The sequence below is a fragment of the Chionomys nivalis genome, chromosome 25 (genome assembly GCF_950005125.1).
Source record: "Chionomys nivalis chromosome 25, mChiNiv1.1, whole genome shotgun sequence".
In the NCBI taxonomy this organism is placed as follows: domain Eukaryota; kingdom Metazoa; phylum Chordata; class Mammalia; order Rodentia; family Cricetidae; genus Chionomys; species Chionomys nivalis.
The window spans coordinates 24642223-24668583 of NC_080110.1; the positions used below are offsets into that span (position 1 = coordinate 24642223).

The 26361-nt window shown below is 35.6% G+C and overlaps 1 protein-coding gene across 1 annotated transcript in view; it reads right to left on the minus strand.

Annotated features, from left to right (window-relative positions):
- Trhde (thyrotropin releasing hormone degrading enzyme) overlaps positions 1–26361 on the minus strand; it is a 369227-nt gene that overhangs the window by 95442 nt on the left and 247424 nt on the right. The window contains exons 7-10 of the mRNA XM_057758096.1: positions 21492–21557; positions 8271–8336; positions 6837–7024; positions 2618–2706 (exon numbers count right to left, since the gene is read on the minus strand). Coding sequence (XP_057614079.1) covers positions 2618–2706; positions 6837–7024; positions 8271–8336; positions 21492–21557 — 409 coding nt within the window. The remainder of the gene's footprint in view (positions 1–2617; positions 2707–6836; positions 7025–8270; positions 8337–21491; positions 21558–26361) is intronic.

Genomic DNA, 26361 nt, shown 5'->3' on the forward strand with positions numbered 1-26361 from the left:
CCAAGGATTGCTTTTGGCAAGATGGCCAGATTTACTATGTTAATCTTCCTTATCCATGAGCATGGAAGATCTTTCCGTCTTCTGATATATAACTTTAAAGACTTCAAGTTCTTGTCATACAGGTCTTTCACTTGCTTGTAAACCAAAATATTTTGTGTTATTTGATACTATTGTAAAGGGTGTTGATTCTCTGATTTCTTTCTCAGTCCATTTATCCTTTGTACATAGGAGAGTTACTGATATATATATATATATATTTTTTTTTTTTTTTTTTTTTTTGGTTTTTCGAGACAGGGTTTCTCTGTGGTTTTGGAGCCTGTCCTGGAACTAGCTCTTGTAGACCAGGCTGGTCTCGAACTCACAGAGATCCGCCTGCCTCCTGATATTTTTTAATTAATCTTGTATCCAGTCACTTGATGAAAGGTGTTTATCAGCTGTAAGAGTTCCCCCAGTAGCTTTAGGAAACTATGTATACTATCATAACATCTTTGACTTTTTCCTTTCCAATTTGTATCCCTTTAATTTCTCTTATTTGTTTTATTATTGTAGCTAGAATTTCAAGTACTATATTGAATAGGTATGTAGACAGTGGACAATCTTGTCTTGTTCCTGATTTTAGTGAAATTGGTTTGAATTTTTTTCCATTTAATTTGATGTAGGCAATTGGCTTGCTTTATACTGATTTTATTTATTATATTTATGTATCTCCTTTGTAACCCTCATCTCTTTAAAACTTTTACCATAAAATAGTGTTGGATTTTGTCAAAGGCCTTTTAAGCATCCAAGAAGATGATCATGTGGTTTTTCCTTTTTCAGTTTGCTTATATGATGGATTACATTGAGAGATTTTCATATGTTGAGCCATACCTTTATCTCTGGAATGAGCCTGCATGGTCATGGTGGATGATCTTGATGTGTTCTTGAATTATTTTAGGAGGCTCGAACATTACACAAGGACATTTACTTAACTGTGTTCATAGCAGCTTCATTTGTAATAGCCAGAAATGAAAAAAAAAAAACTAGATGTCCCTCAACTGTGGAATGTATAAATAAAATGTGGCATTTATACAACGCAGCATTAGTCAGCTGTTTTAAAAAAGCACACTAGGAAAATTAAGGAAAATGGATGGGATTAGAAAAAATTATCCTGAGTAAGGGAACCCAGACAGAGAAAGACAAACATGGTATGTTCTTCCCCATAAGTGAATATTAGCTGTAAAATAAAAAAGGACAGCTATGCTACAATCCACACATCCAGATTTGACTACTAGCAATAGTGAGTAAGTAGCCTGAACTGACCATCTCTGTCATTGTTGCCTAGATCAATTGTCATCAGAGAGGCATCATCCAGCAACTGATGGAGGCAGATGCAGAGACCCACAGCCAAACATTAGATGGAGTTTGAGAATCCTATCAAAGAGGTATAGAAAAGAGTGTAGGAGCTGGAGGGATCAACAACACCACAGGTAGGATCACACAATCAACTATCCAAGGCTCAAAGAGGCTTAAAGAGACTGAAAGGACAATCAGGCGTCTGCATGGAACTATCCTAAGCACTCTGCATATATGTAGTGGATATGTAGCTTGGTCCCACTCCTAACAGTGAGAGCAAAGGCTAGTTTTAACTCTTTTACTGGCTCTTGAGACCCTCTTTCTCATATTGTGTCACTTTGCCTAGCCTTATTACATGGGGAGGTGCTTAGTCTTACTGCAGCTTGATATGCCATGTTTTATTGATACTAATGGGAGACCTGTCCTTTCCTGGATGGAAACAGAAGAGGAGGAGATTGGGGGTGGGAGAAGGAGTAGCAAGGGAGGATGAGAAGAGGCTGGGTACAGGATGCAAAATAAACAGAAGAATAAAATAGATAGGATAGATAGATAGATGGATGGATGGATGGATGGATGGATGGATGGATGGATGGATGTATGGAATTATGGATAAAGAGATAGATGATAGAGAGAGAGAGAGAGAGAGAGAGAGAGAGAGAGAGAGAGAGAAGAAATAACCCACTTGACTCATTAGCAAAGTCCTAGGTGTACTCTAGCATTCAACAAATGTTATTTCTCAGTTTTCTATGCATACAAAAATGCTTATAATAAAAAGGCTGAAAGAAGGGTTCTCTGGTAATTCTTTTATTTTTGGTAGAATTATGATAAACTTACAGGAGGAATTCTTTTCTGCATATCTTGTACTTCCCTACAACTTTGAAAGGACCATTTTTTAAAAAGTGTAAAAATAAAATCAAGGAAGTCTAAAAAATAAAAAAGAGGTCTCTGTTTCAGGATCCTTCATATTCTGTGACTAATTATGAGCATACTTCAATTATGTTTTGGATTATAAATTCATACAGCTCTAAGAAGATTGATACTGTACTTACTTAATTACTTTCTCTTGACTCTGAAAGAAATAAATAAACTTAATATTTCCATATCAGTCTAAAATTAGGCTATTTAGAAACTATATTGTGCCTAATTTTGCAGACGTGATTATCGCTACTGTGTTTTCTCATGATAATTTATCTTCATTCACATTTTGAAGCAGCTGAAAAGAGAAGTTAAGATCTAAACAATTATCTGAGCACAACAGTTCCCCTGGAGAGAATTTATATTTTACCTGATTTGTTAGACACCCAAATAATTGCTTCTGAAGACACATGGCTTCTATTTCCTACCACAATGGTTAATGGAATCTGCCACAGGTAACTGGAAAATAAGAAAGCTTTAACAATAAAACAGTTACATCAAAGCAAAAGCAAGCATTGCCTATGTTCCATCTGTGCAAATTTCATTACATTTTTGGAAAAAAATAATCAAGTTATCAATGAAGGAATCAATCAATGAATTACCAAAGAAGTCCCAGGCCTAAAGAATGTATGTAGAAGGCAAACACACCTTCCCAATGACACTAAAGATATACTTGGTATCTAATAGTTTTAACTTCAATGCAAAAGAACTTCTATAAAACAATTTATTTTGCAAAAATAGATTTGTACTTTAGAAATAAATGCAACCAAAATCCATAAATCTGAGCTGCACTGTTTATTGATTAAAGTCTAAAAATAATTCTCTTCTACTTTTTTCTGGATTAAACTAATAGACAATTCTGTCGTTTCCTGCATTTCCATATCAACACTGTCCTTATTTATTGCCTAGCAAGTGTGAGGGACACTAACCACATATTTTACAGAGAGATTAATAGAGAACACCAAAGTAACTCAGCAAATAATAAAGTAAGAACAAAAATAATCAGTTTTCATTAAAATTCAGATCTATATAAAGAATAACGTGGGCACACTTCGAGCTCTGTTTTCTGAGAAGAATTTCTAAGTGGATGTTACAATGAAACCACAAACATGAGGGGTCAGTCATGAACCTCGGCTATTAAAAAGAAGCATTTTGCTTCATTTACCTCTTCGGAGGATAAAAATTGAGGTCTAGACTCATAGATGAAATTATGTCCGTGTAATCTCAAATGAGTAAGTAGCCAGACATATGTGGAATGCTTTTTACAATAAATCCATCAACTCTAGTCTACACCCTTTTATTTTTTATTTTTTTTTTTTTTAGTCTACACCCTTTTAGACAAACTATTTTAACCTTGCACTGTGACTCTAGAAAAAGTAATAGCCAACAATTACATTGTAGAAAGATAAATACCTGAAATCCTCGGGAAATTTTGTGCACACTCTATCACTGTGTGAGTTAAAAGTGTACTGAAAAGTTTCAGCGGAGAATGCCTGAGGTAAAAAAGTGTGTAATAAGCATGCCCAGTCCTCTGCAACTGCTTGTTTCCATCAATGGTTTCATTTTCCAGCAAATCAACATTAAATTCTAATTATTAGAGAAAGGCAGAAAACATGTGTGCATGTTTGAGTTGGGACGAGAGAACTCAGAAGAAATAGTATCAATGCTAAAGAGAGATCAGTATAAACTTCTGGTGCCAACCAGAAGAGAAGGAAAGCCTTACTGGGTTGGTGCATATGATTCTGTGTAGATGAGACCTTCAAGAACAACTAAGACTATGAGGAGACTTTATGCAACACTGCAAAGCAGTGATTTCATTTACTTAAAAATGCCACAAAAATGTCCAACTTTCTAAGTAACAAGATTCTGGCACAAATGTCACAATATATCACACATCAGCTAACTTCAGGAAATTTTAGTTATATAAGGATCTTTCTATGCTATAATAAAAGGGCTATGCATGAAAAATATAACTACTAGATCCATTAAAATGTTTTGGGCTATTGTGGTAGTATTCCTATGTACTTGGAAGAAAATATAAACAAAAAATTAACTCAGCTTAGAAAATACGTACAACTTACTAGAAATTTTGGCATAGGTGAGCAAGTTCTATTACATCAATGGGACACATTGTGTATTAGAGTTAGGAAGGATCTCTGCAAAGACCAAATAGAATTGGTATTGAGTCTTTGACCAGAATGTCACAGGGAATTAGATGATGAATAATATAAAATTAGAGTGCTACATTTCAAGTATAGATTTTATTATTTTAAAATAAGAAAGTCATTCCTGGGACCAATGTGAAGCTTTGCATCAGCATCACATCCCTTTATATAGTGTGTGGCAAGTGTTTAGGGTTGGGATCCTCCACATGCTTCTGTAGTTCTAGCAGCTCGAGTTGCATAAGTTCTCACAACCCAGACGACACATTTTCTTTTAAAAGACCAGGTCCACAGCTAGTATAACAATGTATGTGATAGACTGACAAAGTATTCTTGTGCAAATTTGTCCTGTAACCCTTTATGTGTCCTTGATAATTTTACTACATCAGTGACACTGTGTCAGAATAGCAGTGCTCCAAGATCTGACCTGATTTCTCTCTAACTTTGCCAAAGCAAAGTGCTTTCTGGTAAAGCCAAGTTTGATAATGTTGATCCTGGATTCAGATAGGGAGGAAATAACAGGAAGCAGTTGGTGCAGCAGGGACCAGAAATGGTAGAGAAGGACTGACACTCTCCCTGATCACAGTGTGATTGTGGCAGAGTGATGTGCACTGCAGGAGCTCAAAGAGTTGGCTGAGATAGATGCAAAGGTCAATGTATATGGGGAGTAAGGGACGTAGGGCTCCGTTTTATAGCTGGAGGAAAATATCAGTAGGTAACAGGTTTCCTGAACAGAAGAAGACTTGAGTTCAAATACCCAGCACCCACATAAAGTTGCAGTACACACTTATATCATCTCAGTGTTCCTATGGAATATGAGAGGCAAAGCCGGGCCCACAGAATCCAGAAATCCAGCCTGGCATGCACAATGATGAATAAGAGATCCTGTCTCAAACAAGATGAAAGGTGAGGATTGGTACCTGAGGCAGTTTTTTAACCTCCACGCGTGCAATTTGGCAAACACAAACATGCACATGAGCACATACAGATATACATACAGGGGCTAAAAATAGTGAACCCGCTTTCCTAAATCAAATGCCAAATGCATTCATCGGAGAGCACCAGTGAATTTCTCAACCATGGCTCTGTACCTCTATGCCTGGACCAAATTGACTTGGCAATGGTTTCCAGATCTCTTAGATGACAATAAAATGTGTCAGCCAGATCTCATGGATATCCATAGTTGATAAAGAAAGACACCTAGTTTTCCAAAGTAACAAGAGAAAGCATGAGTAACCCAACCAAAAACTAATTTTCTTCACTAATATCACCCCCTCTGTCCCTCACTCTGCTCCTCCTTCACCCCACCCCTACAATTCACTCTTAATAGAGCTTCTTGTAAGAAATGAACTGACGGAAAAGAGTTTGATCTTCCTTTGTCTCAGTCTTTAAACAAGGAACAGAATAGAAAACATGTAATACAATAAATAAGAATTTCAAAAAAAGTTAAAATAATAAATCAAGATTTCAGGAAAATGAAATGGCTGGGGAAATAAGATCTCTGTGAGTCATAGACCAGCCCATGATGCATAGTGAACCTGAGATGAAGTGGGTCATAAAGTGAGATCCAGTTTTGAAAAAACTCAACCAAACAAGGAACAATTCTCTATGTGTTGTATCTAGTCAATGAGCTCAAGCACTGTAATTGAGAGGAAAAGAACATATGTTGATCCGACATGGCCCCACTAAAGCTTGGATTATTTTAAGATCTATATTATGTTCCTTTAGCTCAGACATTATTAAGTACAGAACTTTGGTTTAATGAGTTTTTCTGGATTGTTAGTTTCGGTTCTCATTTGTCTTGTAAAGCACATTTGGCTCAATTCTACTTAATTCAGAGCAACATGTTTTAACTATTGAATTTAATTCAAGAACTAGTCATAAAAAACGGAAGATGCAAATTGTATCTTTGAAAGTCGTCATGCTAATTCAAAAGTTCTGCCTTCTGAAATAAATGCTGATATGGTAAAAGTTCAAATTTTGAGGGAGGGCTAGATAGGAAGTTCAATGGTTAATATCACTGGGTGTTCTTCCAGAGAATCCTGGTTTCACTTCCAGTACCCACAGGACATCTAACAGCTGTCTATAATTCCAGTTCCAGAGGATCCAATGACCTTCTGGCCTACCTGGACACCAGGCACTGACATGGTGCACAGACAAACATACAGGAGAAACACCATATTCATTAAATATATTAAAAAAGAGTTTTTAAAATCTTGAGGAAAGAAGAGCAAAGCAGAACCACAATGAAATAGCAAATAAATAGATTAAAACTATATTCCACTTATACTTCAGAATTTTCTCAACAGTAAATTAAACATCTTTCAAAATGTTTAATTGTAAAACATTCCTCAACAATTTAAAATGTTAAGATGTAAAGGGAATGATTAAAAATCACAATCTCCTAAGAGAATAAAAGTATCATACCTGTTATTTTGAAGTTGGAGTGCTTTGGTTTTAGCACTGATGTCATAAATGAAATGTTGTTGGGTGATAATTATTCTATTTTCCGCTGTCATGTTTCCCAGGATGGTGATAACAGGGTATCCCATCTGGAGTGTCCACTGGTCCATTACTTCTTGTATGTTCACGTATTTTCCATTCCTTTTTAAAGCCTTTGCAACCAAAATTGTACAAATTAATCTATTAACACTTCTTGCAAGCATAATTAACATTAATCTGTCCTTATTTTTACCATTGCAATTTACCCCAAAATGAAAACATTTAAAATCAGCAAAACTAGCATTATATGCTAGTAAAATTAATCTTCTTGCCTTGAATTTCTTATATTATTTTGTTCCATATATATATAAGTATATATATATAGCTGAGTTTTATTGATATTAAAATTTTTACATAGCAGAATATAAGATGTAAGTTATGATTACAAGTATTTTTACATTATTTTGCATTCCTGATAGGTTCTACTATTATATAGTAAATGTTTTTTTAAGTTCAATATCTCTCCTTTGAACATGAACCTATAATACCACAATAAAACATCATTCAAAAGTATTTAAGAGCTGTGCAAGATCATGCCAGCCAATGTAGCCAATGTAGATGGCAGAGGGAGATCACAAAGCCCCACCCTTAGCTGAGGCACCATTGGCAACTGGTGACTAGTGAGAGGAGAGTCAAATATTTTTAAAGTACGTGGCCCCCAGGGTGCTATGCAGCCTGTCTACATAACAGAGATGATCCACACCAGGTCACATACTGACTGCAGTAAGTGGACTCTGAAATTTTAAAATGAACCCTTGAACTTGAGATGGAATCATGACGGGAAAAACAGGGAAGGCATTTGAGGAGAAAATAGATGTAGATTTGCTGATCCAACTAGAATATAGACATTTGTGAAATTATCAATTCATTAAAAACAGTGTCATTTTTCAAAACAGACAAGGTATTTTTTCCTTAATTAATTTATTTATTTATTAAAAATTTCCACCTTTTCCCCTCCTCCCATTTCCTTCCCACTCCCCCAACTCCCACTCCCCCTCCCTCTCCAGTCCTAAGAGCAGTCAGGGTTTCCTGCCCTGTGGAAAGTCCTGTTCTCCCCCCTCCATCCAGGTCTAGGAAGGTGAGCATCCAAATAGACTAATCTCCCACAAAGCCAGTCCATCCTGCATATCACCAAGGACAATGGCACAGACAAGGTATTTTAACCAATATTTTTAAGTCAAATAATTTTAAATCTCTTCTTCTTTATATTATATAAAAATGAAGCACCAAAGCAATACGAAAAAAGAGGAATTATAGAAAGCAAATATAAAATGTCCATGTCCATAAAAGTTGATGTCTTATAAATGAAATTCAGTTGCTCAAGCAGACACTTTGATATTTCTGCTTCCTCTACTTTACCTCTGATAATGTATTCCAGAGATCATTTCTGGCTGCATTGCCATACTTGTGAATAGTTAAATAATCCTATAAGAATATAAAATTGTAATTACCACTCAAAGGTTAAGCAATTACCAGTAAACACATTTATTTCTCAATTCAATTAACCATTTCAACATGTGGAATTGCATTAAGGAAAAGAAGAAGACAAGCAAAATGATTGAGAATAGCATTTTAAAATATTCCCAAGATGTTTAACTGGAGCATAAATCCTAAATCGCCCAACAATCCTAATTTCTTAACAATGATTTCACAGTTATAATCACAGCTTATGGATTCTCGAGGTCAAGGATGTACTCTGACTCCTACTGATTTGGTCAACATCAGCTCATGAGGGCAAAATGATCTCTGCAATGAAATATGCAGAACAAAATCACCCCACTCAATTATTCAAGGAGAAACACTCTTTCAAAAAAATATTCTTTAGGTGACATATGCTGATACTGAGAGTGAACTACCCACTCTTCAATCTCTCTCTAGTTGCTCTATGCAAAGGAAATACTGACAATTGCAAAGGGATACTTATTTCTGTAGTTGGAAGCACACATTGCTAATAATAATAATAATAATGTCCTCCTAAGTTTGTTTCTCAACTTCAGGCTTAGGGTCTTCCATTTCTCATTATGTTCCTTTAGTGATTAAATCTACACACTTTGATTCACACCTTACTCCTTTCAAAGAAGTGTGGTCTGTCTCATTATCAAGGTGACAGCTATCAAGATAATTAGCATCTGATTTTTTTCTGATTTCAAACTACAAAACTGTAGAAAAAGGACTGATATATATTTTAAAAATGAAGAAATCCTTACATTTAAAATTATATTTTCTTAACAATATGTAGGAAAGAAGACACAATTTCTAATTTTTTTATCAAAGTTCTTGAAATGAAAAAAAGTTTCAATAATGTATGAAGAATTTGGCACTTTGAAGATAATTAACATCAGAGAAAGAAATGGAAATATAAATGGAAGACCCAGTGACAGATTCAGATTTTTTTGGCAATTCACAGCAGAACGAAATGACAGTTCTCACTTAATCATAAGCCCAGAGAGGTGATGTCCAACCCCCAATTGAGCAACCACAAGTTCAACTTCATCATTAGGTGTTATGAATAATATTATTAAACATAGTACAGGCATACAATTAATCATAACCAATATGAATGCCAATTTAAATTTAACCAAGCTTCAGGAATTGGTTCTACATATACGCAGGAGATAGATTTGTTTGCTTTTGAGTGGTCAGGGGAGGTAGAGGTGTGTGGAGATAGGTTTTAAACAATGAGTTCAGCTTTCAATTTCTTCCTTTTCTTTATTTCTTTCAGCATTTAAATGAAAGAACTTGGGAAGAATGCAGAATTAATTAACTACACCACCAGATGAAGAGATACAGGCATCATGTCTGACAAGTTATCCAATCCCAGGTGGTCAACATTAGATCCACATGTATATGAGCAACATTAAATGGCTCTCGGGGATATACAGATCATGGTATATAATAGCACTTACTATTGATCTACAAAAATAAGTCATGAATTCCAGAGGGAGTAGGCAAGAGCTTGAGGGGAATAGTGGAGATAATATACATATAATGAACTCACGCATGAAACTCTCAAAAGAAAGCCGGGTGGTGGTGGCACATGCCTTTAATCCCAGCACTCGGGAGGCAGAGGCAGGTGGATCTCTGTGAGTTCGAGACCAGCCTGGTCTACAAGAGCTAGTTCCAGGACAGGACAGGCTCCAACACCAGAGAAACCCTGTCTCGAAAAACCAAAAAAAAAAAAAAAAAAAGAAACCCTCAAAAGAACTAAAAAAAAGTATCTCATATAATTTTTAAGATCTTCCTGAACATATTAAGCTAAAATCACTCAGATTTGGTTCTGATTGTGGACCGTGCTTCTAGAACACTTACAAGGAGAAGCAAAGAATACTATGTGATCCAACAATTAATTTTTCATCTCATAGGGCACTAAAGCCCTCTGATTTATACTGTAAGTTGGACGTGTTCTACTGATCAACAGATGGATACTTAGTTATCCTCCAGTTCATAATAAAACTCCACTTCAAGTGGGTTGAAATATCACTTTTCAAAGTTCAGTGGCAGCCTCAGCATTGGTGTTTCAGTGGTCAGTGATGGTACCATTCTTCTTGGGGCTACTTCAATCACAGTACTCAGATGTAATGGAAGTCTACATATGTTCAAATACTTTTTTTTTCCCAGAAAACGACTTCTTTGTTATTTTTCTCTTGCACAACACAATTATTTCTTCTATGAACAAAATGACATTGCCTAGCAAAATTACAAAGAAAATCAAAGGATAGTGAGTGTTGGTCTAAAAATTAAGCATCCGTTCATTCAGTAAAATGTATAAAGCCCTAGACATGCCAAGAGGCTTTGTAGGTGCTGAGAAGAGGTTGGCAAGAGAAAGTTTACTAAGAATATTCACAAAACCTAGATGTAATTTGTGTTTGTGTAGGACTTACTTCTATGAATGACCCTGAAGATGTCATGGCACAACTATCATTTTGCAAGATATGTTCAAATATATGTATGTAATTAATAAAACTTTAATTTTATTTCATAATGTTAAGGCAATGTATATAGAGATCTCAGACATATGAATCCAAATCAAAATCTTTGTTTTTCTTCAGGTCTATGTAAGACAATCATTTGGCATTATTATATAACATTGAATGTTTTAGTGTTAACATCTAAAAATTTAAGGATACTGCACACTAGTTATTTCAGAAATAGAGTTATTGGAAACAACAAGCAATGGCATATAATGTGGATGGATTAAAATCTAAAATGTAGTCAATAAGCATAAGTTTTGATAGATCTACTGAGGAAGAGAGACATCGTGGTACAGGAGTTTAGAGTAAAATGGAAACCTGACAAGTCTGGAAGCAAATCTAAGGTCCAACACTCACTATTTATATAAAATATAAGTTATGAACAAGCCACCTTATTTAAGTTCTTTTTTTGTCTGTTTTCACATCTATAAGATAAAGATAATGAAAAGCGCACCACATGTAGTTATAAAATAATGTTAGAGTACTGAAGAATTCTGTATGTATTATCACTTATAACCTTTTTAATTGATTTTATTTAGCTGTACATTTTTCTATAATTTTTTAAATATCTTCAGGCTATATATAGGTTGGAAAACTGGACAAAATAAGGAAAAGTATGGTAGTAATAAGGAAGGGTAAAACACATGTAAAATAAGTTTACCAAGATTTTGGCACAGTATGAGTTCTTTATATTTTATCTTATTTGATTAACCACACATCATCATATAACAAATCAAAGGCTGAACATCAGTGACTGTAGCCCATACCCAAATCACAAACAAGCTATGTAAACAACTGCCTACAGACAGACAGCAATCACCGTGTGTCTGGGAGCTTTTCGTCATTCAACAGCAGCTTTTCTGGGTAACCTTTTCCAATGACAATTTTCCATCCCCTCAACTAGAAAGTCAGATTGGTGTCCCTCTTTCCCCTACATCCATATGGTGGTTTGTGGTAGAAGCATCCCCCCAAGACTCTCCCATTCCACTTCACTTCTTTGACAATCGTTCTCCTGATTGTTGCTTAGAAGAATTCCACTAACAAGGTCTCTTTTCTATCACCTTGAGTTATAATCTCTACCAAGAACCACTAATATGCTCTAAATACTATCCAAACTCCTTTATGTAGCTTAAAAATCTACCCCTTCAATCCCATCTGTTTTCCTGTAGTTCTAGTGCCTCATCTGAGACACTTTGATGTTTTAGAATATGCCGAATGCATCTTTTTTTCTCTGTTCATGCAGTTTTTCTATATATTAGCTTCTCTTTTGGCTGCTTAAATTCAGTTTATACTCCATAACTAACTTTTGATAAATACTTCCCAGGAATCTTTCCCTGCCCACTTCAATGCCTTTCTTGATTTTGAGCTATCTTTCTTTGATTGATATTCATCGTGGTACATAAGATCATTTTCCATAGCATGTTGCATTGTTTACTGTTGGCTGCCCACATTATCTATGCAAATTGCAAGGATTTAAGGAACTTGTCAAAGCCATTTTATTACTGTTTAAGCAGTATACCTGTTCTTAGCCTGGTACACACATCAACGTATGCCTATGATACAGCACTCAATGTGCAGCATGGCCCTCTGTTAATACTGTTAATGCAGCTATTAATTTGTATCTATTAGGCTTACCCAAGAAATCCTCTTAAGACAGTGATATGGGGCATGCCCCATTATTTCAGGGAATACTTCTCAAATATATGTCATAAACTTAACTTCATCAAAATATTGAATTACTATATCTGAAATAACTTTCTACTTTCTTTTTTAACATGTGACATGATTCATGGCATGCCATATATGAAAGACAATTAGACAAAAATGACAAGAGTTAAAGGAAGGAGACTGAGCTCAGGAAGTAAAACACAAGTACTCTTTTGTTATCATCTAAGACGTGAAAATAATTACAGAAAACTTGTTCTCCTCTTAGTAAATCCCTTCACAAAATGGGATGGAGAAATAGCAATTTAAGTGACTTATTCCTGTAGACATAGATAATGGTTCAATAAAATCTTTGTGGTTGTTTTCTCTGGTTTGAGCTTTAACTAGCAAACTGTCCAGAGCACGATGACTTTTAAAAAATAGGGAAACTTCTTCCTTCGTATTTCGGATACAGCAGATCTGAGGCTTCTTGTTTTTATACATGTTTTGGCCTCATCCTCAGTTATGTAGCTGGATGGCAATAACACTCTGAAGCATCTCCTTCAGACAGAATTTGTACAAAGGAGAAAGGCAGCATCCCATAATGGGACTTTTTCCAAAACTCATAAAGTTTCCCCCTCAAACCCTGCAGCAAACTCATTTCCAACATTAATCATTTAACCAAATCATGCTGTGCGTTTTGGCAAAATATTGGTTTTGCAGCTTAAGGTAGCATCATTTGGTTTCATGCCCAGGGAAATCATGGTCTTCTAAAGCAAATGGCTCGCAATGGGGATGAGAACTTAAAGCAGGATGTTGATCATAAGGAAACATGGTGGGCTATCTCTGGATAGAGCAGGCACATTTGTGTACATTTCTATCATGAGGAGAGCCACTCAAGTTTAGACCTGGGTGACAGCAAGGGGCAGAATATTCTCTAGAACGTCAGGCAATCTCGAGCCCTGGTTTTTCTGAAGACTTGCTTGACAAGGATGCTGAAGCAAAAGTTTTGGATAATGTTACTTTCTATCAGGAATAATTACACCACTAAAAAAAAAGTTCACAAGCACTTGCCACATTTTAGCTTTTCAGCATTTGAACTCATTTGAACTCCACAGGGGCAATAACTCAATGTGGAAAGTGGGCGGAAGGCAAGAACTCCCTCTCGGTGTTGAAATGGAAAGGACAAAATGCTAAATATTCCCTCTCACTTCCCCTGGCACCTAAAGTTTAAGCATGTGTCCTGGCCTCCAACAAGTGGAGGCTTCCGCACAGAACTGTGAATCCTAAAGAAGCGATGTGAAATGCCTGAGAAGCAGAAAGATCATACCCTGTGTTGAGAAGTCGGCACTGAGCACAGAGTGACCACCATGCTCATGACACAACTAGAGATATCATGATTTCTAAGTTGGTGAGTTTTGTTTGTCCATCCTTCTCATAATGTGATGAATCACTTTTGGTCCTTTTAATAAATTTGTGTCACCTTAAATCTGTCAGAGTTTATTATACTGTTTGAAACCTAAAATCATGTCTAATATATCAACAAATATAGATGATTTCAAAAAGCAAATGCAGATTTTCAATGATCATTTTGGGGATCACTAAACAGTAAATAAATACTCTATTTTACAATTTATTCAAAGTGCAAGAAGACTATTTTGTAAATGTGGTAGGTTTTCACTGTGTTTTGGGTAGACAATATGGGGAATGAGAAGTGCACTTAAAAAAATTGGCAGACAAGTAGTCTAAAGATAAACAAATGAATAGAAGAAAAGGCAGAAAGTTTCACAAAAGGCGTGTACACAAATTGACAACAAAAACATTTTTAAAGCTTTTGACTTAAATTAAGCATCTAGAGTGGAGGTTTTTAAATTGGAAACAACTGTCCTATGAACTTAGCTACTTTAAGCAGATAGCATAAGGTGATTTTCAAGTGATCTTGAACAACAAAGGTGATCAAATGTTCCCATCATAGCAATGATACCAAGAGCTGGACAGTCTTATTTGAGTCTGGTTCATGTATTTCAGAACATATATTCAAAACGTTGACCTTGAGAAAAACAGAACCGGTTAGAACTATCATAGACAGTCAAACGAAAGAGAGAAAGCTGCACTATAGACTGAGGTATTAATTTTGGTTAATATTTGCAGACTTTGCTGGATATTATGAGACAAAATGAGCAGAAGTAGCAGAAAACTGAGGGAGAAAGTCTTATGCAAAAACAAAAGGAATGTCTGTAGTTTAATTCTTATGGACAAGAGCCAAGGATGGAAAGGAATAAGTCATTATTCAAATTTTCTCCGTTGCTGAATTCTAGAATGAGAGAAACCAAATCCATTAATGATCGTGTCCCATATAAGAATTTCAAGCATCCACATAAAGCTTAAAATATAGGGGAAAAAGTTAGGTGTTTAGAAAATAAAGCTATTTGAGGAAATATAAGAATAATAGTTGAGTATAATTATTTGCATGCCATTCTGAGTCAGAAATTTAAATGTGTGTTTACCCTAAATTTACTTTCAGAAGCAGCTTGCCTAGACACGTATTCAGCTATATTTTTCAGGAACCAAAAATGTGTTTTACATATTTTAAAAATCCATCACCTTGCTTAATGAATGCAAATTTTGGAAAAATTAGTATTTTTTAAAATAGGTTGTCAAATATAGCATGCCACAGAATATTTTAAATCAAAACAACCTGCCAGCATTTGAAAAGGGTTTGTTTCGTCACTTTAAATTATAGACAATAGCTATACCCACACCACTTTAGTTTCCAAATATCTCTTCTGTAGCAAGTATGGATCACAGCACCAGTGCCTAAAAAAGAAGTCTTATGAGTTACAATATTGTGAACGCTACATATGTACTCCATTGCAGAACAACTTGAAGGGATTCTATGCCTGTCAGCAAACATAGTGTAAATATAATAGTCTACAGGGGTGTTTGCAGGTACTAAAATATACCCACTTCTTACTGTTGCTGCTAGCTTGAAATATTACCAAGACATAAAATGAATCTGTTGGCACAACTCAAGCTTGTGAAATGCTTTTTATATAAATGCCCAGATAAAGGGCTCGGACCATCAGTAGTTCGCAAAATAAATAAATAAATAAATAAAGTATATCCTGGCAGATTAAAAAAGTGCACTGCCTTCTGTAAATCAAGATGCCCACAGTTTACAGGAATAGGCAATGTGACTTCCTGAGATGCCTAGTGTTTTCAGGCATGAGCATAGTGTGTCGTCACTCTCCAACTCTTTCGTCACACATCCATGGCACTTGCAAGCAGCCAACGGAGAAGAATATGTAATTCAATCAACTAGGAAAAACATTGTTTATACACTGAACAATCTAGTTAAGAATCCATGCTGATCCTTACCCGTCATGTGGCTTTTAGAAATTACCTAAAGAGTTATCTATTTTCTCTAAACATTGATTTCTTCAGCCGAAAACCATACATAATAAACTACCTAATAAATGTCCATAAAGAATGTTAACTTCAGTGTACCATCTCGACTCTGATGGCTAACTTTCAGTTTGTCTAAAAATCCACATGCAAGGGAGGAAATATGTCTATACATAAACCCATGATTCTAAAATAAAAATCTCAAATACACATACTTACATATAACACTTCACGGGAACATGTCATTAAGGGTGTTGTTGCTACTAATAATCACCATGGCTTTGTGCCTGTCATTACCCTCAGGCTATCATAATTTTATGAGCACGAACCAATAATAATGAATTTCCTTTTTGTTTTTTCTCCACACCTCATTGCTTACATTGATTTGCATAAGCAATTTTCAACCTGATAATTGGAGCTAAACATGTTGTAGGTTACCTTATGGAAGAGAGCAGTTAAATACTAATTAAGAGAAATCTTTCTCTATTCAAACATATTTTAGAAGTTATTGACTTATTCTCACTGGCTGAGCCAGAAGGTGACTCACTCTGAGAGGGATTTTAGGGTTTGAGTTTGCATCAGACATAACAATGATCTTTCGTGTGTGTGTGTGTGTGTATTTAATATATATATATATATATATATATATATATATATATATATATTTAATTACCTGATGTCAATTCATAATAACATGAAGGATGATACTTTCAGACTCAGATCCTTAGGATACAATTATTTTGTTTTAAAAGAAAAAGTGATAGTTGATGTGGGATTCCCCTCTGTATGGTTCAATAAAGAAACTGGCTTGGCCTGATAGGGCAGAACAGAGCTAGGTGTGGGAACTTAACATCTTCAACATCTATTATTTGTAACTGAAAGACATAATCTGACAACAGAAAAGTTTGTATTGGATTTTCTCCATGATCCATTTTCAATATGAACATTAAAACTGAAGCTGGTTTATCTGTGATAAGTGCTAGCCCTTTAAGAAATGGATCTACCTCTTTAAAGAAAGCTATCGACAAGGGTTTGCCTATCTGTTAGATTTTTAAAGGAGGCAGCATTGATAAGGGATAGCAGCATGATAGCAATACATGTGTTCATTGTGTTTGTGTGAGTACAGAAAGGAAGCCAAAAGACAAGCAGGATTAGAACACAGGCTTCAAAGCTCTAAATCCCCAGAGTTCTGCCTAGCGTTAAAAACAACTCCCCTAGTTGAGAAGATAAATCCCTCCCTTGTCTGAATTCCCTATAGTAACACTCAACAAGGCAAATGCTAATTCTCCTCAAAGACTACCTCCAGGACACTGTAAATAGAGTCAGTTCCACAGTTAAGGGGAACAACTAGAAATTCTGACATATCATACGCTATAGAAATCATCAAGTTTCAAAAAGCCCTTAGCAAATATCATGGACGACAACCATAGATTAACACAAAAAAATACTAAATATCTAGAGCAAAGCAGGAAGGTAAATAAGTGGTTTAAACCCCAAGACAACATAGGTTGATTTTCATACCAGAAAAATAAAATGCATTAATAGCAAAAGCTGCAAAAAGAGCAGCAGATACCCATCTAGTTTGGTACAGCTGCATTACTGTACACACTTATGGCCGCACCGCACAACATTCAGCAGAGCCCAGGATACTCAAGAACAGAGAGCCAATTTTGTACATACAGTTAATGGTATGCTTCCATCAGATTAAAAAAGCTGTCCCAAATTAAGAAATATAAAATAAAATTGCCTAACTGAATAACCGTTCTAAACATATCCTATATTTAGGAACCATGAAAGATGGAAAAGGTCTGGAAAATTCGGTTTCGCAATAAGGCGGGAGGCCAAGAGAGATGTCATGACTTGGAGGAGGTTGAATATTAATTAAGAGAAATGAGAATTATTTCTCAGCACTTATTCTATTGCCTCAAGCTTCCCACAAACTGCCTGCTATCATTTTGTGTAATGGATTATATTTAACAGTAGATATGTAGAGTTTGCAAAAATATAATCATTTCTGTGTCTTGAAATAGATTATTTATGAATGGGACATATAATCAAAAACAAAACAGTTTAAATTAGGTTCATTTGGCATGTTCCACTTTCAATTCAAACATAATTAGCAAAATTATCAACTAATTTAAACTTATGAATACAATTTGTTTACTAAAGAAGAGATTTGAGAAAATTTCTTGTTAAAAATCATGAAGAACTAAACAATTTAAACATTTAAGTAAACTCAAAAGAAATAAGATGTCCAAAAACATCAAGACTTTCCTTGCAATTGGACATTTTTACTCAGTTAATTTTTCTCCTTGCTGTCTGATAGCTTATTTATAGGTTATATAATGAGTAAAAACAAAAAGTTTTCTGTCCTTTTTCTGTCGGCTTAGCAACTGCTCCTGAATCTACTGATACATAAAGACCCGCTGTGGCCTGCAAGCATTTCACCAGCCATCACAACAGCTTGGCTGTAGATGCCAACTATAGGCTTAAACTCTATTATTCTATTTGTCAATAAGGAGTCAGCAGACAGAGGAGGGTGTGAAAACCTCCTAGATCAGAACAGCCAAGAAGCAGCCAGATGACCTTCCTTTTTGACTGGAGACTCAGAAAGAGAGCATCTCTTCTTTCCATCCCATGCCAAAAATGCTCAGGAATCTCTAAGTTCCTCTCTTCTTCTCCCTGTGAGTCTCTCTATCTGTATTCCTAGCTCCTCCATCTTCTCTAGACCTAATTCCTGTCAACTACTCACTAGCTCCACCCCCTGATCCAAAGTTCATTTTATTAACTCAGTCTCAAGTTTCACAGTGCAATCAAATATCCCACAACAGATTTTTTTTCTCCAAAAGTTTCAGAATCTCTGCCTGCTGTGATATATCATCAGTTTGAAATTTAAAATACATATTTCTACACAAAGTACTTTGCGATATGTAAAATATTGTTGAAACTCTATTCAAATATTATCTAAGAAAATATGAATATATAAACTGACCTAGAAATCTACTAGATAAATTACACATAGCATATTTGTATATATTTTTTTGTCTTAGAATAACCCATACAGACATTAAAAAAACAGATTTTGTTAGATAATAAAGAGAAGCTGATATCATAGCTTGTTATCTTATCATAGTTAAGGGAATCACTTGAGTACATGGTAAAAAAATTTAATGCAAAAAGAATGAAAGAGAAAGAAAGGAAAGAAGGAATAACAGCATATGAAAATGCACCTCATTTGCAGTTTGGGGTTACCTGAGCCATAATCTATTGGAAAACAATAAACTTTCATTTGTCAGCATAGAAACAGCCATGGTTAATGTAAAAACAATGAATAGATTTTCCTCAGAGGTAAATGCTGACATCCCAGAACAGCCCTTTCAACAACTTGTAAAGTAAAACTCTCCAGAGCCTTGTGAATGTCAGGCTTATTAATATGAACTCTCCCAACACTCAGCACCATGTCATGAAGTGTCTGTTCAGGGGGTCATCTCCAAAATGTACCCCATACATCTTCATGCACAAGAGATGATAATTTATCACCCAGACAGAAGGATCTAGTGTCAACTAATCCAAACTGCTGATGATACACTAAATCAGTTTGAGTGATAAGTATAAATAAATGAAGCTGCAGACCAAGCACTGAAGGATACGGATCCACCTGATCAATGAGATGTCACGAGGCAAATGAAATGCAGTGTTGACAAACATAGACTCCCTTACTTGAAAATTAACAAAATCAAGTGTTGAAGCACAAAATTGTGCATTATCATTAGCTTCAAATAAAAGTTTATTTCAATTTTTTGGCAATTTCAGTTAAAACTGAAGAGGCAGAGTCAGCAGAAGAGATTTTAAGGTATACTCAAAATAATATGTTTTGTATACCATAGAAAACATGACAGGATACGGGAAAAGGCTGCAAAAACACTCTGCCCAAATAACTTCCTAAAGTCACTCAATCGGGTGATCTTATACATGTACATAGTTGAAGAGAAATAATAACAATTGTATGCAGAAAAATGATTTCATATCAGTTTGCCAACAGGACTCCAAATTCAATTTATATTGACCTCATGAAAACTTAGATATTTTTTGAAACTGTCTTGTTACAAATTCGGTGGGGAAAACAAAGCATTGGGATAAGGAAAACCATTTCTCCAGATGGTTTATATTCATGGAGGGCATTCTTTGAGGTGAAGCAACAAGAAAAGAAAGGGAAGAAAAGAAAAGGTTTTCTCGACTATGTGATCAGAATGGAGTCTTCATCCCTCAGCAAATAAAACCTACATCCCTGAGCAAATACATTCAGTGGCCTCAGGTATTCTGAGGGTGTCTGTAATAAAAAGGGCTGATTAAAATAAATTTTGAAGCCTGCTAAAACTAATCTGCAAAAGTAGTTTATAAGGAAAATTGTTCTCCAATAAATGTATGTGCTCCTTTCATTTGTTGCATTAAATTTAGAGTTTTTGTGTCAAATTTTACTCTTGCCTTTGAATTTTATCTTTCAGTTTATTTCTGATAAAGATAAAATTCTACTACAAAAATATGACCCAATCCCAGTTGCAGTTTATTTAAATTTCAAAATGAAAAGCTTACTAAGAACAGATAAGATTGATTGCTCTCTCTGTCTTAGCATAATTGTATTTCAGGTGAACATCAATTTACTTTAAAGGACACTTCTAAGTAGCAGAATGCATCATAAATAATTCATCAATCACAGTGACTAAGAGAGTGATTTACTCTAGCAGATTCAATGGAATCAATTTTTTAATTTTTTATTGTTTTATCTGCTCTACATTTTTAATAATTTTGTTTAGTACAAATCCATTCTTACATTTTCATACTCATTACCCTAAATGCAGTTATATGCAACTGTTCTTTCTCTCTTTTTTTCCTCTTTGATTGAAAACACATTTTTTCTCATACAATATATCCTGATTAGAGTTCCCCCTCCCTCTACTCCTCCTAGTTCCTTTCCACTTCCCCTTCTTTTCCTATCCACTTCATTTCTTGCTCACATTAGAAAAGAACGGGCTTCTAAGAGATAACAACAAAATGAAAAACACATGATTGTCTCCTTTCTTTTCAAATGATTCACATCTCTTTCAAATAAAAGTATTTTATTTTCACTGAGACAAACAGCAACTCTGTACACCAATAATAAAACAAAGCAGACCTACATAACTGAGAAGCAGGCACAAAGTTTTCTCAATTATGTAATTTTAGTAAAGCCAACAATTTGTTTTCATATTATGTAAGCACCTCAATGACAGTAAGTAATAGCAGGATTTCTGAAGTTCGGTAAAACGTAGTTCAGTTCATAAATGCCGATTAAACGCCTCTAAATTATCTACCTGTTTGAGAATGAACAGAACTTACACTTTGTGTCCTGTGACGGCTGTTTTCCTTTCATACTAAAGGACTGAGCCTGCCTAGCATTTCTTAAATTTCCTATCAAAGAAGCAATTTGATATTAGTAATTTCCCAAAGTGTGGCATAACTTGAAAATACATACAATGACAAGAAAACAATGGTCGGAGGAAATAGAAAGCAGGTTACTTACTTGCAAACCCCTCTGAAAAACCGAATGGCCCATAAAATTAGCCAGCATTCTAATTAAAGCAGCGCCCTGGGGAAAAGGTATTGAAAAGGAAAGAATTTCAGCAAATGTGATTCTCACAGTGTCATGTATCAATCAACAATAGCTCACTTCGTTCAGTCTCTTCTTCTTGGAAAACATTCAAGGAGAAAAACATGAAATCATATCTCACTTAACGGTTGAAAATTCCATGTTTTATACATCTACATGTTTTCTGGATTAAAACCTACTACTTTAAGGTGAAAATCCCTCAGAAAGAACAGAACAGTATGTAATTAGGAGTAATAAATTCTTGTGTGAACACGGTACACGACAAACTTAAGAAAGCACGGTGCTTACACTCAAAAACCCATGATCTGGTAACATAAGGACACCCATGCTAAGAAATATTCAAATGAAAATAGAATCTACAGGTACCATAGGTGTTTGCTGAACTAAATCAAGTGAGAATGCTCCACAGCCGAAGTGAAGAAGGAAGTGGTAAGTCATCAAGTTTTCTGGGTTCAAATTTTATCTCTGTTACATTTTTTAACACTTTTACCAGAACAACGGATTAGACCTCTCATTTCTTATTTTCTTCTCTTGCAACATAGAGTTAACAACAATTCCATTCAGTTTTGAGACAGTTTTGAGACTTAAATAATTAGTGTGTACATATGTATGTTTATATGTATATGAAGTACATACATTAAAAATTATTATATGTGTGTATTACATATATTAAAAGTGTGTGTGTATGTATGTAGAACAGTTCAAAACTGGATCTGAAAGGCATTGTGAGCCATCAAAGTTGTTTTAGTTTGGCTCAATATTCATTTCTGAGAAAGGCCAGATGTAGTTTTATGTACTTATACATAAGAAAGGATATGTGCTTAATATTTTTGAGTAATAAAATATTAAATTAGAAAACCTCAGAACTACCATTATAATATATATAGAATGCAATCACTGAAAAATGTGCCTGAAGTAACCAACCTGAAGCAATCCAAGTAATGAGCAGTAAGCCAGGATGATCGCAAACCTGTATGCAAACTTTAAGTTAGCTTCTAGAAGTCACCAGTTCACTCTGAGCTGCTCCAGGGTTCGCAAGCAGAGACTGGTTAAGTATAAATGATAGTCTAGCTTTAGTGGTAACTCCTTTGCATCTACATAACCTCCGCCACTCTTACAAATGCACATACTGGTATATGCTGATGAGATTCACTGTGATGTCTCAAAGCACGCACGGGGGTATCCTCTTCAAGAAGAGAACCCTACAGCACTCATCCAACTTGCACCATCCTGCAGCAGTCAGTCCAGCAACTCATCCGTGATTTTCCACTTTTTAACACTAAAACTATTCCCTTTAATTTTGGAACCTTGATGCAATCTAATATTCTCACTCCATTAGTCAATCATCCTTAAAGCCCTGTCTTAAAAAAATAAAATGTCAATTCCCCGAAGAACTTGTTCCTCAAATGAGAATGTTATTATCATCTCAACAAATGAGCTGGTAAACCATGAAGTTTTATGCCCCTCCGGATATCTCTCCCTCTCACATCTTCCACTCCTTTCTCTTCCTATGTATATTGTTTTGCTTCTTGCTCTTTGTCTTCCGCACACTTGTACAAGTCCATAAAATATAAGCATTCCTGATTCAATCCAGGGAGCAGGTGAGAATCCCCTTTAGAACACATCAGCTTTGCTCCCTGAATTTTCTTGACAAACTCTCCTCCTATGTATTTTCCAATCTAGTCTACCCACCCTGAGGGAAACATCTGTCATTTCTTCAACAACACTAACCCTTGCCACCTGGGGAGAGAGAGACTGTGAGACAGTCGGCTCCAGGTTCCCTTTGGAGCAGAAGAGCCATCTTCAAATGATTTAAGTGATTCCCTCCAGGTAATGATGACTTGGTCCCTTGTCAGGCTGTAAAAACTATCAGCTGGCATGAACTAGTGATAAAAGAGTATTCTGTAATCATAAAGAATGGGCCTGTTTTCCTGTCTTACGGAGGCTGGGGCAGGGGCCTCAGAAATAAGATGTAGAAATATAACCAATATGCAAAAGACATAATAACCCAACTCTTCATTATTGTTATATCCTATAACTCAATTACATTTCAGAAAATTTATTGCCTGGATATTTTGATGTTGCCTGGAGCAGTCTACAGTCTTCTATATTTAACTGACCTATTTCTGGTGATTGCTAATTTTTTTAAACACCTCTTTTAATGAAGTTTGCAAAGAGGTGTCAGGTGGGTTGACCAAGTTCTTTAGTCAGTGTTCAGGACACTTACTACGCATGGCTGCAACAAAGGCCACACTAAAAGTAACCACACATACTTCACATTTAAAGGAAGTGCTGAATCACATTTCTCTGAATCTGAAAATATTTACTTATCAAGCTAATCTCATTTATATTGTGGCAACCTAGAATCACTTGTGGTTGAAAATTCCAGCCGCAAGAAAGCGAATGTGACTCTTAAGTACCTTGAAGAGATTTATGGAAAGGAATTGTACTACTTATGAAAAGTCATCATAACTTTCTAAAACCAGGTCCATGAGAGACCCTATAGAAACTGACTGATTTGCTTAGAATATCATAAACGATATGTCACAGTAACAGGTTGGAAAACTCAATCATCATTTAGTAGTTTTTCTTCTGTCCTTTATTTATTTATTTTGGTTTACCTTGTTAATAATCCAAGTACCTAATGATTTCAGAGGCACTATGTACAGAGAAAAAGACCTCCTCCTTGCCTCAGACTTGGCACATCTCTCTCCTGCAGGTAGCTAAGATAAGCTCCCTTAATTCAATAATAGTTGACAAAGAGAGAAATTGCCTGCACACATGACAGTTACGTTGTGTTCTTAAGCACCAGCTATCCATCAAGGAGATAGTCTTTATTGTTTCACTGGTATGTTTTCACAATGTGTAATCACTTTTTAAGAGAAGGTAATCTTCCAAACTCAATTATTTCCTTAGCATATGTTTAGTGAGTTGGTAGTTTCCTCTATAATATCCCACAGAATACAAATAGGAACCATGTAAGTACAGCTCATCCCTATGGGGCTAAAGGATCTAAAGAGTGACATCTGGGTTTGCCTTAAAGGTGGATCATATTCAGCCCCCATCTACATGCTGTAACAAGAATCATATTTACAAAGTGGGACAGGTGAGGAGGGGAGAAACCTAAAGGAGAGAAGGTCATACAGATAGGAAGGCATGAAGCCACATATTGGAGGATTGAGCGGGAAGTAAGAATAAAGCAAAATTTAGAAGTTTGGATTGCAGAGTTAAAGTATTTGGAAAGGGGAGAGCTTAAGGATGATACCCCGGATAACCAGATAAAAGACACCCAGAAACAAGCAAGATGAATGAGTGGTAGCCAGGTGGTTTAACAAATGTGACAGAGGTAAATCTGAATTTTAGTCTAAGATAGGAGAAGATGACATTAGAAGCTATGCATAAAAACATACTTTAGAAAAAGTTAACTAAACTACAGAAATCACTTGGAAAATGTAAAGTTTTAAAAATAGGTCAAGAAGCACAGGACTTGAGAGGAAATGAAACAAAGCAATGAGCTACGGGAGGTGACATAGCTGGAGACACAAACATGGTTAGGAGTAGGTAAGTAAGAATGCCAGAGAAATGTGCTCTTGTTTCAGAGAAGGCAACAGAAAATGGAACCCATAGGGCTTTCTGAAGATCACATAGTCTTCTCTGTAGTGCTCAGGATAAACACTCAGGAATTTAAATTAAAAGCAAAGGTAGACACCAGAGTATAACAAACAGCTAAAAGCAACATGGGTAAGAGTAGAGTCATGGAAGACATGGTTGGGAGGTGTGCTTCCAGTTTCGAGGAAAATAATATTTAGCAGAGGAATGTAGTCAGTAACAATTAGGAAAGAACTATTTTACTATCCCTTGGGTGTGAATGAAGCTAAAAGCACGTGAACAGGAGGCATTCGTGTTATGCTTATTTTTGGTTTTTTGAGACAGGGTTTCTCTGTGTAGCTCTAGCTGTTTTGGAACTCACTCTGTAGACCAAGCTGTACAACCGGTCTTTCTCTTTTCCACAATGCAAAGGCAGTCTTCAGATTATATCATCCTGAGAGTAGAACTAGATTTAAAGTAACTATGTTGGGTAGGAAAGAGTGAAACACGGGGAACTGTAGAAAAGTCCCGTGAGTGAGCAGAAATCACTCGAAATGTAGCAATCACTAAAGCCTCATGGTGTGATACAGTCACGATGTAACAAAGAAGGTATCATTATTTTGTCCAATCAGAAGTATGAGGCTTAAAAGGTTGTATACCTTGCTGACATTGACCCAAATTAAGTAAAAGAAATATGATTAGAGACCCACTTATATCCAGCTCCAAATCATCCCCTTTAACTGATGTAGGTTACTGTCTTGGGATTTGCAATCAAGACGGAACCTAGACACTCTTTAAAATCACTGGAGAAATGAGAACCTAGAGAGAAAAACGTTCTGGGCTATTGTCTTAGGTAGGCTAAGATGTGTTATATTTGTTTATGCTACAGAATATTACTTTAACTGTGTAAAGGTGTGTTCCTTTTCTTTATGCTGCATCTGTTTAACGATGTAAGGATAAATGTCTAATTATGGAAAGATTTGTTGCATTTGTTTCACATTTTTTTCCAGCAGCACCTCATTGCTGAACAGCCAATAGCTGGGCAGAAAAAAGGACAGATGGAGCTGCCAGGCAGAGAGAATAAATAGGAGGGGAAATGTAAGTTAAGGAAGAATGAGGAGAAGAGAAACTAGAAAGGGAAGGAAGAAGAGCACAGGCCAAGCTGTTAGTCAGTCAGACACAAAAAGCAGTGAAA